This window comes from Echinops telfairi, unplaced genomic scaffold (genome assembly GCF_000313985.2).
Source record: "Echinops telfairi isolate 266 unplaced genomic scaffold, ASM31398v2 ScPeMD7_7419;HRSCAF=8457, whole genome shotgun sequence".
In the NCBI taxonomy this organism is placed as follows: Eukaryota; Metazoa; Chordata; class Mammalia; order Afrosoricida; family Tenrecidae; genus Echinops; species Echinops telfairi.
The window spans coordinates 124,896-143,939 of NW_022111319.1; the positions used below are offsets into that span (position 1 = coordinate 124,896).

Below are 19,044 nucleotides of genomic sequence, written 5' to 3' on the forward strand. Positions count from 1 at the left end.
CAAGATATGACAAAATAATAATTTATAAATTATCAAGGGTTCATGAGGGAGGGGGGAGCGGGGAGGAAGGGGGGAAAATGAGGACCTGATGCCGGGGCTTAAGCGGAGAGCAAATGTTTTGAGAATGAGGAGGGCAATGAATGTACACATGTGCTTTACACAATTGATGTATATATGGATTGTGATAAGAGTCGTATGAGCCCCTAATAAAACGATTAAAAAAAAGAAAACAGAATATTAAAATGGGTTAAAAGAGATCAAATGATAAGGTGTTAGATTTTCAATCTATCTCCAAAACTCCCATTGAGTCCATTCTGACTTACAGCAACCCTATAGGACAGAGTAGAACTACCCTTGCAAGATTCTGAGACAGTAGAAAGCCCTGTTGTTCTCCTATAGAGTAGGTGTTGGTTTCAAACTGCTAGCCTTGTAGATTGCAGCCCAACGCAACAACCACTACACTGCCAGTGCTCTTTTAACCTAAGTACATCTGCCATAATCCACATTTCAATGCCCTCTGTATGATACTAAGGCTATTTATATCCCTGGTCTATGTTCTCAACATGCATTTCTCCTTCTCTTTATATCTTCTTTTGATGCTTCCTGCATCAGTTAATCTTGGCCACAAAATCTTTTCAATAGTACAATTTAAAGCTTGAGATTTTTCTTGAGTTCTTTCCATTTAAGATATACTGAACTTGTTCTTCCTTCTTGATTTTCTAATACTAGGTCGTTGCACATTTCAATATAATATTTTGCTTGGTCTTCTAGAGCGGCCTCTTCAGTTCTCTGATATAATCACCTCCTCTATTTGCTTTACTACTCTATGATTAAGAGCAAGTTTCAGAATCTCTTCTGCCATCTTTTCTTTTTCCCCTGTCTTTTTAATGACCTATGCTTTCTTAATAAATTATGTTCTTGATATCCTGCCACAATATATCAGGTGTTTTGTCATTAGTGTTCGATGTATCAAATCTTTTTTTGAGATGGTCTCTAAGGTAAGGTGGGAGAGACTCCAGGTCATATTTTAGCTCTTTAAACTGGTTTTAATTTCCTTCAGCTTCAACTTGAACTTACACGAGTGTTGACAGTCTGTTCCATAGTTGTCCCCTAGACTTGTTTAGGTGCTTGTATCGAGCTTCTCTATTGTCTCTTCCCACAGATGCAGTTACTGTTCTTTCTGTGTATTCCATCTGAAGTTGTTCACCTGTATGGTTGCCGTTAGTGTTGTCAATGAAAGGTATTTGCAATGAAGAAGTTGTTGGTCTTGCAAGTTCTATCATGCAATCTCCATCTTCATTTTTATCACTATGACCATATTTTTCCAACTATTGTTCCTTCCTCTTTGTTTCCAACTTTTGTATTGTAACTGCCAATAATTATCCATACATCTTGATTGCATCTTTTTTTATCAATGTCATACTGAAGACATTGATAGAATTCTTTAATTTCTGCATCTGTAGCTTTAGTGTTGTTGCTGTTGTTGGGTGCCACTGTGTCAGTTCTGGTTGACAGCAACCCTATAAATAACATAACAGTAGACTGCCTGGTACTGCACCCTCCTCATAATTTGTTCTAAGTTTTAGCTCATTGTTTCAGCCAGTGTGTCCATCCATTTTGTCAGAGGTCTTCCTTTCTCTTTTACTGAATCTCTATCTTCCACGCATGCTGTCCTTCTCCAGGGACTTGTCTGTGCTGACAAGACATCCAAAGTATTTGAGACATAGTTTCCACATACTTGCTTCTAGGGAGCATTATTCTGGCTATACTTCTCTCAAGGCAGATTTTGTTGTTCTTTTGGCAGTTCATGGCACTTTCAATATACTTTTCTAGCACCTTAATTCAAATGCATCAATTCTTCCTCAGACTTCTTTATTCCATGTCCAATGTTCACATGCATATGAAGCAATCGAAAATACCACGGCTTGGATTATGCACACCTTTGTCCTCAAAAATCTTGCTTTTCAACACTTTAAAGAGGTATTGTGCACATTCCTCGAGTTATTTAATGCTTCCTCCGCACCACTATCATGACCCCAGTTCAACCTTACAAATCTGGCTAGACTGGAGCATGTACACTAGTACAGATAAGAGCGCTCAATACATGGAATCCAGGACAGATAAAACCCTCAGGAACAGTAATGGGAAAGCAATATCATGAGGGTAAGAGGAGGTGGGGTATAAGAGGGAGAAAGGGGGAACCGATCGCAATAATCAACATATAAACCCCCCACTCCCCACCCCGAGGAGGATGAACAACAGAAACATGGATGAAGGTGAGACAACGGATGGAATAAGATATGAAAATAATAATAATTTATAATTTTCAAGAGTTCATGAGGGTGAGAGAGTGGGGGAGGGTGGGAAAAAAAGGAGCTGATACCAAGGGCTCAAGTAGAAAGAAAATGTTTTGAAAACGATGGTAACATATGTACAAATGTCCTTGATACAATTTATGTATGGATTGTTATGCGAGCTGTAAGAGCTCCAACACAACGATTTATATTGAAGAAAGAAAGAGGTCTTGTGCAGCAGATTTGCCCAATGGAATGTGTACTTTGATTTTCTGACTGCTGGTTCCAAGAGCACTGGTCCAAGCAAAACAAAATTCGTGACAATTTCAAGCTTTTCACCATTTGTCATAACTATTGGCCCAGTTATGAGGATTTTAGTCTTCTTGACACTGAATTATAATCCAAAGTGAAGGCTTCAGTACTTGTTCTTCATCAGCAAATGCTTCAAGTCCTCCTAACTTTTAGCAAGCAAGGTGGTAGGTGTGTAAATCTGAGTAATAATGGTATTGATTGAATTTATTTTATGCAGATAATATTCTATAACAGCACGCATTACACTTCAAGATATATCTTGAAATTGACTTTTTGATATGAATGCAATACTATTCCTCTTGAATCTGCCCTATCCATAATACACCACAAAATTTTCTCATAGTAAACCATATAATTTTCTCATTCAAAATAGCCAAAAGCAGTCCATTTCAGCTCTGACACCTACAGTGTCGATCTTATGCGTTCCATTTCATTTTTAACAAATTCCAATTTTTCTAGATTCAGAAAATCATGTAGTTTACTACGGCAAGAAAGACAGATTCAAGAGGAATAGTATTGCATTAATCTTCAAAAAGGACATTTCAAGATAATATCTTCAAATACAATGCTATGTTACAGGATATCTATCTATATGCAAGAAAATCTAGTCAATACAGCTATTATTCAAATTTATGCACCGATCACTAAAGCTACTGATGAAGAAATTTAAGACTTCTAACAATGTCTTCTATCTGAAATTAGTTAAACAATCAATTTGCATTAATCATTGGCAACTAGAATGCAAACATAAAAAACAGAAGTTGGAAAATATGGCATTAGTGATAGAAACACAAGTGAATATTATAGGATAGAATTTTGCAAGACCAACAACTTTTAAAACTTCAAATACCCCTTTTGAACACCACAACAGGTGACTATATACATGGACTTCTTTTAGGGACCTTGCAAAACAGTCTGACATAATTCAGAGTATTTTTGCAAAGAATATATTTACACATACTTACATAGAACACAAACACAGGGATCATAAATATCATATGTATATGGAGAGATTTAAGGTATTCAAAAACAATATAAATCAAATATATACATTTCTAAATATATTATGCTTAATTCCAAAAGGAACTGAACTAATGCTCATAGCTGTCAGTAAAAATACAATGGATGATAAAAGAAGCTTTCAATTTTGAAATATATATTTACTATTAGATTATTTTTATCATTTAGTACTCGTATCCTTGTCAGAACCTTCCAAATCTATATTTCTCTTTCTAAGATATAAGTAAATTATAAATTTTGCTTTATTTTGTGTATGAAAAATCATTGAGTAAATTTTTCAAATGAGTCCATTTTAAAAAGCATCAAAATTGAAAATGATTTTTCAACACCATCCATGCCATGTGATTTTTATTGTATATACATATATACATATATATATACATATATATATACCCAGTATCTCAAAAGGCCATTATATGTTATATAATGAATATCCCGAATTATGAACTTATTTTTCACTTACAAGATATCATTAAGTAGTCTTCAGAAGTGCTCTTGACATCATCTTCATCATCGTCGTCATCATCATCATCATCATCTTCAGTTTTTATAGTAACTGTAGAACCAGGAACACCATCAGTTGCTTGAATCACAGTTTCTGTATCTGAATTAGTTACAAGAACCTCTTCTGATACCATCGTGGGAGAGTCAACTCCTGAAATGCAATCTTGGACCACATGTTCTAAGTGTCCATCAGGACCGGTAACAAGGTCAGCCACAAAAACTTGCTCAGGTACCCTAACAGTTTCTGTAATTAGCTCAGAAGTCAAAATGTGATCACCATCATCTTCCTCTAAATCTTCTTCAATGGCAACATCACCTTCAAGGACAGCTTCAGGAACAATCACACCTTCTGTTACTATATCAGTCTCTGTGATGATATCAGGCCCATGGACAACTTCAGCAGCAAGTCCATGATCAAGAGTTATGCCATCATCTGTGACAACGTCAGAAACTAATACAGCTTCAGGAACTGAGACAACAATATGATCTCCATCGATGTGGGCAGTACCAGCCATTCCAGCCACTAAAATGCAAGAAATTATCAAAAAATAAGTAAAATTATTTCATTAATACAAAAGTATTTTATTTAGTCAAACATGTAACAAGTTCTTAATATTAAATAGTTCTAACCAAATACCTCAGTAGATATATCACTAACAACTTAACTGCCAAGAAAATGCTTACTAACCAAAAGTAGGTGAAAACAGTATTAGTAAAAGCTAAATCGAGATAAAAATAATTTTAAATAATGAACTTTCAATTAATACATAAAAACCACAATAAGATATCACTACAGATCAATTGGAAGAGGAAAATAAAACCCATGACAGTCTGGCAGCATGGGGAAGCTATAGAGAAAGTGGGTGTTCATACATGGTTGTTGAGAATGTAAAATGATTAACAGCCACTCTACAGAATAGTTTGCCAGTTTTACGAGACTAAACATGCACTTAACATACAGCCTAACAATTACACTCTTGGGTATTGTTCCCAAAGAAATTAGACCATATGTTTACAAAATAAACCTATACGTAAATATGCATCACAACTTACAGTAGAAATGATTATAATAGCAAAGAAATGGCAACAGCCCAATTTTCTTCAACGGGTAAATTTCAGTTTGTGTCAGCGTGGCTGGGCCAGGATTCTCAGTGGTCCAGCAGTTAAAACCTAGTAATCCTCTTTGATCTGATCTAACACAATGTAATCACAGCCAATCAGCTGGCAGCCTCCATAATGGAATAAGATTAGGGTGGAATTCAATAATCTTACTCGGGCACAGCCCTGTTGCAATAAATTACCTCTGGGGTGTGGCCTGCTCCGAATATAAGTGAATGCTGTAGGAAAGATTGCTTGCTTTTTGCTGGGTCTGGATCCAGAACTTGAATCATTAACCTCCAGTTCTTTGGAATTGAGCCAATGGTCTGTCATACTGTCTGCTAACCCTGAGTGTCTTCAATGACCTGTAACCTGATCCGATGAACTTGGATTCATGACTTCTAAAGCCAAAAGCCTTTGGTCTAAAGCTACAAGCCTGTGGTGTGGTCTGTGATGTTCTGAGCAGCCGCATGTCTGTGGTCGTCCTGACAAACCTCAGACTCCACAGCTACACATGTCAGAAACCTCTAGTCTAATCACTGATCCACATATTTGAAGCCTGCCTAGAACTGGACTTGCCCACTTCTACAACCATGAGAGCCATGTTCATGACATAAATTTCTTTCTCTATATGAGCACCACTGGTTTTGCTTCCCTAGAGAACCCAGACTAAAAAAGACAAACTGAAGTGCATCTGCACCTTGGAATCAATACAACTCAGCAATGACAAATGTGGAGATACTCAATGAAATTAATTAACTGAACAGCAACTAACAACAGTAACAATAAAAGGGAGAAATTATTAATATATGCACAAAAGCAGATACATTTCCAGAAAACTATGTTGAGTGAAAAAGGCAATTCGCCAAAAGTTACAATAAACTCTAATGTATAAATGAAATATCTATATGCTCCTGGTTTTTAAAAATGCATTATTAATTGGGAGTTAATACATATATCATTCCATAGTTCAAGCAAATCAAACAGAATTGTACAACTGCTACCACAATCATTTTCAAAACAGTCTTTTTCTTCCTGGTCTCCTGATATTGACTTCCTTCTACCCAACTCCCCCAACCCTCCCCGCCCCCACTGTACCAAGCCCCCAGCGAAACCCTCAGTGTACTTACTGTCCCTATAAGTTCATCAATCCTGGGTTTCATATACCAAAAACCAGAAAAATTATATAACACAAATTCATGAGGGTGATCTCCAATGACATAACCCTTCTGAGATATGCCCTAATATGAACAAACAAAACAAAATTAAAATATAGAAAATATTGAAAACCAGACCAGGTCTATCATGCATCAGTGGGGGGATCAACTGACAAAGTTTTAACTGTTCCAGTGAGATTTACGTCTTTGAATCTTCCCATAAGGAAAATTAAAATAATGATCTTCAGCTACTTTAAAGAAATGAAGGAGAATATTGACAGAAATACAGAAAAGAAAATGAAGGAACTCGGGGAAAAGACTGCAAGAACAATCTGACAAAATAAATTCAAATAATGGCAAGCGGAGTCAGTGAGCTTGAAGAGAAATCTCAAGACAAAAACACAGAATCACTCTATAAAAAAGACTTGGGGGAAAAAAACCCTAGGAATTCTATGGAACACTATCAGAAGGAATAATTTATATTTGATAAACATTCCAGAACAGAAAGATGGAAATAATGATAGAGAAAATTGTTCAAGAAAGATAATAAAAGAAATTCACTGACATTATGTCAGAAGAGAACCTAACTATTCAAAAATCCCAGAGAACCTCAAACAGATTTGAGCCCATAAGAAACTCAGGACACATCACAAACTTTGTAGCAGCAAAGAAAAGGAAATAATCCTGAAAGCAACATGGGAAAAAATGTAATCAACTATAAAGGTGAACCAATAAGAGAAAGCTCAGTGGAAAACATGCAGGCAAGAAGGCAATAGAAAGATAAAAAACAAAATTTTAAGGAAAAAACTTCCAAACAAGGATCCAACAAAAGTAACCCTCAATTATAATGGAGAAATAAAGATATTTTCAAATGAAGAAAAACTAAAGGAATTTGTAAAAACAACACCAAACTTTTAAAAATACTAAAGGTTTTTTTTAGATAAAGAATCAACAACAATAACAGAGAGCAATCTAACATATAAGGCATCATTACTGAAAAGTAATACACAAAGTGAAACAAACCACAACAGTTAAATCAGGGAACCAGAGATAACATACGGCAATGAAGACAAAAATAAAATAATAGAAGGAACAGAATAGATGGTAAACAGTGGAACAGAGAAGAAATCAAGTAGATTGCAGTATACAACAAAGTGCCTTAAACGTGGATAGAAAATAATGAAAGCAAACCCCAAAGAAAATAAAACCTAAACAAAAGAAAAAAATCGTAAAAAATCTATTGAACACCAAGATAAAGACCAAAAAGGCAAAATGAGCACATAAAATTACAATGAAGAAAGAAGCCAATTAACCTAACAAAAATCATACAGCAACAAAGCCATACCTGTCAATAAAATTATTGAATGTAAATCAGTTAAGAGGCAGCGATGAGCTGAAAGGATAAGATATGTTACATTAATATGTTGTTTACAGAAAATACATCTCAAATAAAAAAGCAGACCAAAATTCAATAGATGGAAAAAACATATCAAGCTAACAGTAGTCAAAGCTGCAGAAGTAGCAATATAAATATCCAATAAAAGAAACACCAAACTAAAAGTCATCATTAAGAGACAAAGAATTTCATTAAATAATGATGAAAGCCAAAATTTAACAAGAAGTAATAACCATAGCAAACACCCATTTCCCAATGAAAGACTCAACATTCATTAAATTAAACTCTAGCAAAGTTGGAGATCTTAGATACCACAATAAACATAGGACACTTCAATACACCACTTCCAAGACAAATCAACTAGAAAAGAAAATCAACAAAGAACTAAACAAAATTATCAACTTGTTCTCTTAGACTTAATACAAAACACTTCAATAAAGAAAAGCGCAATAGCAATTTTGTCGGCACTTCTGGAATGTACTCCAGAATAGATACTGTTAGACCAAGCATCAATAAAATTTAAAATATCAAAATACTACAAACTATCTTTTCAGCTCACAATGCTATTACATTAGACATCAGTAATAGAAAGGTGAAGAAAAAAACCAATTACATGGATATTAACTAATACCTTAGTTTAAAATCACTATATTTTGAAGAAATTTAGTGCAATTAGAAAATTCCCCAAAATAAATGAGACAAAAATACAACATACCAAAGCCTATGTATGGGATACAGCAAAAGTACTTCTCAGAGGGCAATTTACATCGGTAAGTGACCACATCAAAAAATCATTACCATAGCAAAACACCTACAACAATTAGAACAAGTCCAGCAAAACAAATTCTTAGCTACCAGAAGAAAAGAAATGATAAATATTAGCACAAAAATAAAAGAATCATAAAAGAAAAAAATAGAAAAAACTCAACAAGACTAGAAGTTGTTTCTTTGAAGAGATTAACAAAATTGGCAAAACAACAACAAATTTAACAAAGGCAAAGAAGCAACTATTATGTATAATAAATGAGAAGCAGAACCAACTGAAATAAAAATATATAGTTTAAAAATATTATAAAGGATTGTAATCCAACATGTTTGAAAACTGGAAGAAATGGAACAAATTTCCAGAACCTATATTAAGATGTGATTTTTAAAAATGCTGTAACTGAGTAACTTGACAATATAGCCTATCATCATACCAAAATCAAACATTTTTGAAAAGTAAGAGGCCTCAGAAATGGAAACCAAACAATAGCATTTACAATATACATACAAGAGCATAAACTTTGGAATACATTTAACAGAATCACAAAATATACACAAAGAAAACCATAAGACATTTCTTTGAAAGCAAGAGACTTACATAAATGGAAGGATATCCCATGTTCAAGGATGGGAAGACTTAATATATTTTCAATATTACGGAAAACACTATAACTTCAATGCACGTTCAATTCAAATCCTAGCACGATACTTAAAAGAAAGAAAGAAAAACTGGAAAACTAATAACCATGTTCATATGAAAAGGAAAGAAACCAGGGTAAATATTATTAAAAAAGAAAATAGACCTCAATCTCACACTTCCCACCCACCTCAAAACCTATTACACAGTCATGGTAGTAAAAATAGCTTGTTATCAGTACAATTATAGATATATAGGCCAATGGATCCTAACAGAGCGCACAGAAATACAACCAAGCACCTACAAAACATGACTGATGATAAAGGACTAAATAAAACACATTAAATGGGCAAGACAGCCTTTTTAACAAATGGTACTAGAAAAAATTGAATCGCTACCTGCAAAATGACCAATACCATAGCATACAGAACGCAAACTCAAGATTGATTAAAGAGTTAATAAAAACACTAGTAATGTGATCATTTAATATAAACACCAGTAATATAATTATCATTGAAAATACAGAGATATACTTAACGGCCCTAATGTAAGGCATACACAACTTAATATATTACCAAACGGAGTTAAAATACCCACCCACACTGCAAAAAGAAAAGAATATGACCTCTTAAAAATATGACATTTATGTGCATAAGACTATTAAATGAGTAAAAAGAGAAGCAACAAATTAGGGAAAAAATTAGGAACAATATATCCACTAAAGGGTTAGTCGATAAGATCTTTGTAAATTTGTAATACCTTCATGAAGAGATCACTGAAGATAAGAGTGCTTATACCAAAGGGTGCTGAAGGAACTAGATAGATAGATGGTGCCAGGCTATCAGAAAGAATAGTGTCTAGGGTCTTAAAGGCTTATTTTCAAACAAGCAGCCATCTAACTTGGGTATCAACTAAGCCCACTTGGAAGAACCACACCAGCCTGTGTGTTCCAAGGATTGTGAATAATATATTCCAAATCTAATGGAGGGAATGGCATTAAAGCTTACATTGTAAACACCTGGTTGACAGAAGGCAATGGATAACAGTGGAAGCCCAAAATCCACTTGCAGGATCCACATATGGAATAAATCTCTGATGAATTACTTGTGATCACAGTTGAGGGATGTGAACAACCCTGCTCCCAGAAAGAGAACACTGTAAATTCGATTATGGCAGGGATAGCGAGGTTAAAATGTAATATCTTCTCATTTGATTGGGTTGACTAGAGAAACAAATTCATAGACACTCATGTGTATAACAAAGAGCTTTATATACAAGAGCAATTGAATATTGAGAAGACATCCCAGCCCAGTCAACATCAAGTCCATAAGTCAGTACTTAGCCCATATGTCTGATACCAATCTACATATTTCTCGTCAGACTCGTGCAACACATGCAAGGATGCCACATCAGGAAGGTGACAGGCCAGTGAGTGGAAAGTCTTGTGGATCCAGAGGCAGTGGAAGCCTATCAGCACTGGCTTGAGTTTCCACATGGCTCCTTCAGTTCCTGGGTTCTAGTGTAGCTCCATGTGTCTTCTCGACATGAATGTCTTGCAGGGTGTGAGCAAGTCCCGCCTCCAGTGAACTATTTCTTTCCTTCGTGCCTCCAAATGAGGTCATCAAGGCACACGTTTAAAATAGATCAAATGCTATGCCACAAAGCCTGAGAAAATTCAAACCATCTTCTCAGACCACTGTGCCATAAAAGTGAAAATTAACAACAGAAAGAACAAAAACATAAAGACCAAGAACTGGAGACAATAACACAATACTCAAAAGACTGGGTTTTTAGCCCACGTAAAAGATGAAATTAACAGGTTCTTTGAAATAAAGGAAAATGATCAAACATTATTAAAAAAATTAGGCAACACAACAAAATGGTTATCAGGTCAGTTTATAGTAGTCAATGCACACATAAAAAAGAGGAGAAAATACTTTTTAACACATTTTAACAAAATGCCTCCAACAATTAGAACAGGGAAGAGATCCTAAACCCTCCAACAGAAGAAAATAAATTAGAGCAGAAATAAATGAACTGGGAAACAGAAAAAGCAATGGGGAAAAAAATCAATAAATTGTTATTTTTAAAGAATCGACAATCAACCAGCAAACTTAAAAAAAAACTTAAAGAACAAATGACAATATCTAGAATTAGAGATGAAACAGGAGGCATCACAATAGATCCAAATGAAATAAAAAGAATAACACAGTATTACAAAAGACTATATTCCAACCAATTTGATAATCTGGAAAACATGCATAAATACCTAGACATACACCCTCTACCCAAATTAGAGCAGACTGACATAAAAAGCTTAATACAGACCCATAAAAGAAATAGACAAGGTCATCAAGAATCTCCCTACCAAAAAAGCACCGAATGAAATGGCTTCACAGGAGAATTCTATTAAGTATTCAGAGAAGAGCTGTCACCCATTCTACATAAACTATTGCAGACCCTGATACCAAAACCAGGCCAAGTCGTCACAAAAATAAAAAACTCCAGACCAATATCCCGCATGAACACAGAAAAAATTCTCAACAAAATCCTGTCCAATATAAATCAACAACATATCAAAAAATAATATATTGTGACAAAGTGGGATACATACCAGGGATGCAAAGATGGTTCGGCATTGGAGAAACATTTAATGTAATCCACCATATAAACAAGATAAAGAATAAAAACCATATGACCATATCATTTGGTGAGGAAAAACCAGTTGACAATATCCAACACCCATTCCTAATAAAAGCAATCAATAAGATAGGAATAGAAGAAAATGCAACATAATCCCAGTCCAAATCCCAATATCATTGTTTAACAAAATGAAAAACTAACTACCAACTTCATATGAAGAGGGGAAAATCCCAGAACAAGTAAAGAACTTCTCAAAAAGAACAATGTAGGTTTCTTACACTACCTGACCTCAAATCATACCACACTGTCACAGTTTTCAAAATAGTCTGGTACTGCTATAATGATAGATACACAGACCAGTGGAACAGGATAGAAAACCCAGAAATAAAAGCATCCTCCTACAGACAAATTCAACAAACGGTCAAGAAACATTGAATAGTAAGGGAATGTCCTTTTTAGCAAATGGGGCTTGAAAAACTATCAGGATTATCATCCAGAAAATTGGAACAAACCAAAGGATCCTAGTGCAGGGCATACACAGACTACCAGATATAACAAAGGAAGCGCATGTGGTGGAAGACAAAATAAATGACTAGGATTTATTAAAAATAAAAACCATATGTACATCAAAAGATTTATTCAAAAGAGTAAAATCAGAGTCCACAGATTCTGTGGAGATATACATAGCCATGACATAATGGACAAAGGACTAATAACTAAAATATACAGAAATCTGCAACATCACAATAAGAAAACAAATAACCATCTTACAAGGTGGGCAAAGGACCTGAAAAGAAAATTCACAAAGGATGACATCTTTTTTTTTTTTTTAAGGATGACATCTTAATGGCTATCAAGCACATGAGGAAATGCTCTTGTTCACCAGCCATCCAGGAAATATAAATCAAAACAACTATGAGATACCATCTTATACCCACAACCATAGTGCAATTAAAAAATTAAAACAGAGAAAAAGAAATGCTAGACAGGGTGTAAAAGAAATGAAAAACAGAGAAAACAAATGCTAGACATACAATCACTGTGGAAAGTGATATGGTGATTAATAAATAATTGGTAATAGGAATGCCATGTGCTCTAGCAATACCATTCTGGGCATATACACCAAAGAAATAAGATGCAGATTATAAGTGGACGTGTGCTCTACCATGTTCATTGCTGCACAATTCACAATAGCAAAACATTGGAAACAGCCCAATTCCCATCAGAATTGATCATGATTGCAAAAGTCATTTTAAAGGTGATTTAACCATGATGGGGGTGGTGCTCTAAGATAAATGTGGTGCTGATTGTACAGTTCCCCGTGATATGATTGAACAATTAAACTATTCAATTGTATGATATGTAAATTATGTGCCAATAAAACTGTTGGGAAAAATAAGATGAATAGTATGCACCCCTAAAAAAGTGATCAAACCATGAAACAACTCATGACATGGAGGGATCTGAGAACCATTATGCTGAGTGAAGTTAGTCAATCACAAAAGGACAAATATTGTATGAGTCAACTGCTGTAAGGCTAAAAACCAAACTCATGTTTCCGGCCATGCAATCTGCTAACCAAGTCTGCCAAGTAAGGCAGTAAAGAACCTGATTAGTGCCCATGAACCATACACCATCCTCTTATATTAGTATCTTAAAAACCACTGATAGAGGAGACCCCACAGCAACCAGGATCAGATTTTCAAGTTTGCACAGAAAGGAAGATGACCATTTAATGGCTGCCATGCAAAATGTGATGAGTAACACCCAAACCAGCAGCCATTCCTACCAGAGTGGTAAGTGATGCTGATGGGAAAATCAAGTCAAGAGGTGAGAAGGGGAGTATACACATCTTGGAGCAGACACGTGCATTTCTGTTGGTAGAAAAAGGAGGTGAAAAAATGACTAAAATACTTATAAGGACCCCAAAGGGAAAGTATTCCGGGTATTATGCTCTTAATAGGGTACATTGGACGGAATTTCTGTACAGCCCCTAGAGCCCCAGACCATGTGATATAGAATACTGGGACATCCTCCTTTCTTTGAGGCGCACAACATATTCCAAAGGCTGTAACAAAGGGATATAATGTGGAAATCTCACTAAATAAACTGAGCTCAAAAAAAATAAAATAAAATAAACTGAGCTCTATCTGAAACACACCTGTAGCCCAAGGATTTAAGACCCAAACCACATGGTATGTTGAAGCAAAAACAACTATAGCAAGTGTATTGAACTGTCATTAGATGAACTTACATTGACTTACTACTTCAATGCCCGACTTGCTTTATCAAGACTGCAAGATTCTGGCAGACCTAGGTCATACATTGCCAATGAATATAACAATAAGTTTTGCCCGACCACACTTTTTGTAGACCACAAGTTTTGTAGCCAGTCTGTGTTTGTTGCATCTCCTTTTCTCAGTTTGTTTTAAATATATTACCATGGGACAAATCAATGACAATATAAACAGAAAGGCCATATGCTCAAGGGCCTTGATCGATGGCATATGATCAATAGGTTCTCTAACATAAAATAACAAATATGTCTCTAAGATGAACCAGAGGCAGCTAGAAAACATGGATATAGAAATGGATTCGGAGCTGGCATATAACTCCAATCTAAGAATAATTAGTTCTTGTAACATGGCCCTGCTCATTACATGCCCTTATGATGGAAACATGGAAGACATGGGTGTCACAGCAAAGTGTGGCGAAGGAACGAGATGGTGCCATTAGCAAGAATGTAATCTGGGGTCTTAAAGGCTTATTTTTAAACAATCAGCCATCTAAGAGAGACATCAACTAAACCCACATGGAATAAGCACACCAGCCCTGTGTGATCCAAGGATTGTAAATAATATAATCCAAATCCAAAGGAGGGAATTGTATGCGAGTTTAATTTGTGAAATTCTGGTTTGTAGAAGACTATGGATGAAAATGGACGTTCAAAATACATATGAAGGATCTGTACATGGAATAAGCCTCCAATGATCTCCTTCTGATCCTAAGTGAGGGATTAGAATAGTCCCGTTATCAGAGTATTGTAGCAAAAATTTTAATCGATCAAAATGAAAAATCTGACTTGAATGGTTAAAACCTTATTTGATTTCCCTTTTGAAATATTTTGAGCTTGATCTGGTTTTTAATATTGTCTAGATTGTTTTCCAACCTGAGGTTTATCTCTCTTGTAATTTGTTTTTGTTGGCAGCTTTCTCCACTTTCTGTTTTGCAATTTTCTATGTTTGGGTGTCAATGAAACCCAGGATGGGTGAAACTATAACTAGATTAAGGGTTCTTGGGGGTATGGCAAGGGAGGTGGGGGTAACAGGAAGTTAATATCAAGGAGTACAAGGAAGAAAATGTTTTGAAACCGATTGTACAACTATTCCTGATATAACTGAACTGTTGAATGGTATGATGTCTGGATTATGTCCTAGTAAAATCGTTTTAAAAGAAAATTATCCTTAAAATCCTAGTGAATACATCCAACAAAATATGAATATACTGATCAAATGGAACACATTCCAGGTAAGCAAAGATGGTTTAGAAAAACACTCAATTTAATGCTCCATATAATAAACCAAAGGGGGGAAAATGCATGATCATATAGATCTATGCAGAAAACGTATTTGATAAAATCCAACAAGGATTTGTAATAAAAACACTCAATAAAGCAGGAATAAATATGAAATTCCACAACATATTAAGGTCAAACACAGAAATCCACTGGCCAATGTATAAATCAACGGGGAGAAAGTGCAAACATTCTCCTTGTGAATAGGACAAAGACAAGAATGCCCTTTATTACCACTTTTATTCAATATTGTCCTGGAAGTCTTAGTAGAGCTATTAGACAACAAATAGAAATCAACGGTGTACAAATTGACTAAGAAAAAGCAAAACAATTCACAAATGATTCTACATGTAGCAAACTGCAAATTCTCTAAAGAAAATGGACAAAATGATGTAAAGTCAACGGATACAAGAGTAACAGAAAAATTAACATAATATAATCAATTTCTGAATACTAACAAAGTGAGTTCTGAAAAGTATGCAAAAAATACCATTTACAAGAACTACCCCAAAGATGAAATACTTAAGAAATATATACAACCAGAAAAATAAACAAAAGATATAAACACAGAAAATTATAAAACACTACTACAGAAAATTGCGAAACACTACTACAAAAACACTAAAGAGACGAACATAGATGGAAGAAGCTATCACATTCAAGGACTGGAAAACAATATTGTGAAAATGTTAACACTACCCAAAGCAAAATATAAACATAATGCAACTCCAATTAATTTCCTTCCACCATTCTTTAAGAGATGGCAAAACTAATCAACAACTTTAAATGGAAAAGAATGAAACTCAGGATTAGCAAAGCACTAAAAAAGAAAAACAAGGTAACTTTCTGACCTCAAAACCTACTGCACAGCCATAGTAGTCAAAATAGCCTCGTACTATTCAATGACATATGAAAGACAACTCCGGATTAATGATCAAAAACCTGAATGTAAACCCTAGAACTGTAAAGATTATGAATAAAAAATAGGGATAAACTTTATGGCCTACTAAATGGCATAAACAAACTAAGAGATGACTGGGACTTCCTAAAAACAAGAAATGTATATGGATTAAAAGACTTCATCCAAAGAGTGAAAAGAAAACCCACGGACTGGGAAAACACTGGCAATGGCATATCAGACAAAGGACTAATTTTTAAAATCTATAGAAAACGTCAATGCCTCAACAATAAAGAGAGGAATAACCCAACTGAAAAATGGCCAGAGGACATGAATACAGTTCACCAAGTCATTCAAGAGGCCAACAAACATGAAGAAATGGTCACATTCACAAGCCATTCAAGAAAGGCAAATCAAAACAGCAATGAGATATCACCTCACCCCAGAATTTATACCAATGTTTAAAGAAATGTAAAACAAATGCTGAAGGGGGTGAGGAGAGATTGGAACCCTCATAACATTGCTGGTGGAAGTATAAAATAGTGCAATCACTGTGGAAAGCGTTATGGCGCTCCCTCACATAATGAGAATAGAAAATGATATAACCCAGCATTCACACTATTTGGTATATAACCCCCAGAAATAAAGAACAGAGCATGAACGTATATATTCACACGCATGGCAAGAAGATGGAAACAACCTAAATGCCCATTAGTGGGAGAAGGAATAAACTTTGTTAGATAGATAAGAGATTTAAGCTATATATATATATATATGCAATGAATACTATGCATTGTTATAAAATCAGGATGAAATGGTTTGAAATATCTCATGATATGGATGGATTGCAAAGTCATTATGTTAAAGGAAGTTAGTCAATCACAAAAGGATAAATATTGTATGAGATCATTACTATGGGGGAAAATTTCAAGAAATGATTTCATATGAAAAATAGACTGATGGTTTCTAGGGGTGGGAAGAGAAATAGGCTAGCGAGCAGGTAAAAGTAAACTTGGGTAAAAGGGAAGACAATATCCTACAAAAGGGAGATGGGCAGTAAGGGCAAGCCATGGGGAGGAATAATGCTTTTAAGTTATTGAATGTAAAATAAAGATCTAATGTGTAAGTCCCTAGCTAACTCACAATAAAAAATTAAGAAAAAATCAATTTGATGGCAGTTTTTATATTTTTTGGTAAGTTTTACATTAAAGTTTTTTCTTACCCATGAAATGAAATTAACTGTAATGCCCTGACCCCAAATTAATCTTTCCATTCAAAGTTGCTAATTTTTTCTTTCATGTTTGAAGACACAAGTATTTATATAAATTTCAAAAAGTACCATAGATGCAGCTGAGTAGGAGAATACCTTGTTATTAGTTGATTTTAGTTCATTCAGTAGAAGGGGATGAATCAATGAATCATGTTAAGGTTGATCCATTCTTTCACCTATTTTCTTTCTAATCTTCATTGTAATTTGTCTCCTTTGAACAATTTGATACTTCTTTTTTATTTATATAATCAGAATGATTTTCCTCTATATGCATCTAGAATGACTGCTCAAAATAAAACTTGTTTCATTGTTTGATTATTTTTAAGAGCAAGAAAAACATGAAATGGTAAGGCAGGCCTTTCACAAGTCAAACTTAAATATGTGACATCTCATTGTGTTAGAGCACTGCTAGGGGTTAGTTGAACTTGAGTGTAGGGCAAAATGATAGGATGCGTCTAGAGTTGGCCAGAGTTTAGATGAACAAGAATCAACCAAGCACTGATCAAACACCAACAGGGTACTGGCAAACTAAATACTTACATGAAGCTCTAATAAATCTCCTGCTAATATTTGCTCTTGCCTCATATTAGCTGTTATTAGATGCCACCGACTTTCTAAGCAAAGTCATTTATTTAGCTCTATAGTGTGCAAGGAGCCCTGGTAGCATAGTGGGTTATATGTTAAACTGCTAACCACAAGGTCACAGAAGTTCGGACTCACCAGTTTGACTATTTAATGTAAACTTCAAAACGTATCATAGATGCAGTTGAGTAGGGAACCACCTTTTGACTTGATATTATTTGATTCAGTATTAAATAACTTAATAACAGCAGGGCATAAAAACTAATTTGAAGCATTTCTTGTTTTACTAAAGTTATTTTGTTATATGTTAGTCCCTGAAACTTCACCAGAGAGAGCACAAATTTTGGAATTTGTGCTAGACTGACATCCAAAGCTGTTTAGCAATCTAGCCTCAAATAAATATGAATTTATTAGATCTTTAAAATATTAAAAAACTATTAAAGAGCATAAACTCAAAAAGCAACCAAAACATCAACAAATTATTATACAAAATGCATTGCTGTAAAATTTTGAAATCTCCAATATGCTTTGAAAGAAATCAGTGTAGTGAATTTCTAAATTAAGCTAATCATTTCTCAGATGCTCTATATAATACCTAGCTCAACAAAGAACCTTAGAGAATTTGGAGTTAGCTCCTGTGCCACACAGTAAACTTCCTTGTCTAGCTCTACCTGTGTAGGCTAAATTGTAATATTGCACAAATATCAAAAATCTATGAAGTGGCAAATAGCTAACATTTGATACTAAGAAATTTAAAAGACCATTTGCTTACTTTTTTTTAACGTTAGACTCTAAAAGTATAAAAGATGAAAAGAAACCAAGCACACGGTTACTGCTTTCAGAAGAATCTAAACTACCAAGGTTAAGATTTTCATTGTCAAAACTTTCCCCCAA

General features: G+C 34.7%; 1 protein-coding gene across 5 annotated transcripts in view; it reads right to left on the minus strand.

Moving 5' to 3' along the window:
* Positions 1-19,044, minus strand: part of ZNF711 (zinc finger protein 711) — a 48,471-nt gene that overhangs the window by 16,293 nt on the left and 13,134 nt on the right. For all 5 annotated transcript variants that reach the window (XM_045297367.1, XM_045297369.1, XM_045297366.1 and 2 more), the window contains one exon: positions 4,090-4,653. In XM_045297367.1, coding sequence (XP_045153302.1) covers positions 4,090-4,653 — 564 coding nt within the window. The remainder of the gene's footprint in view (positions 1-4,089; positions 4,654-19,044) is intronic.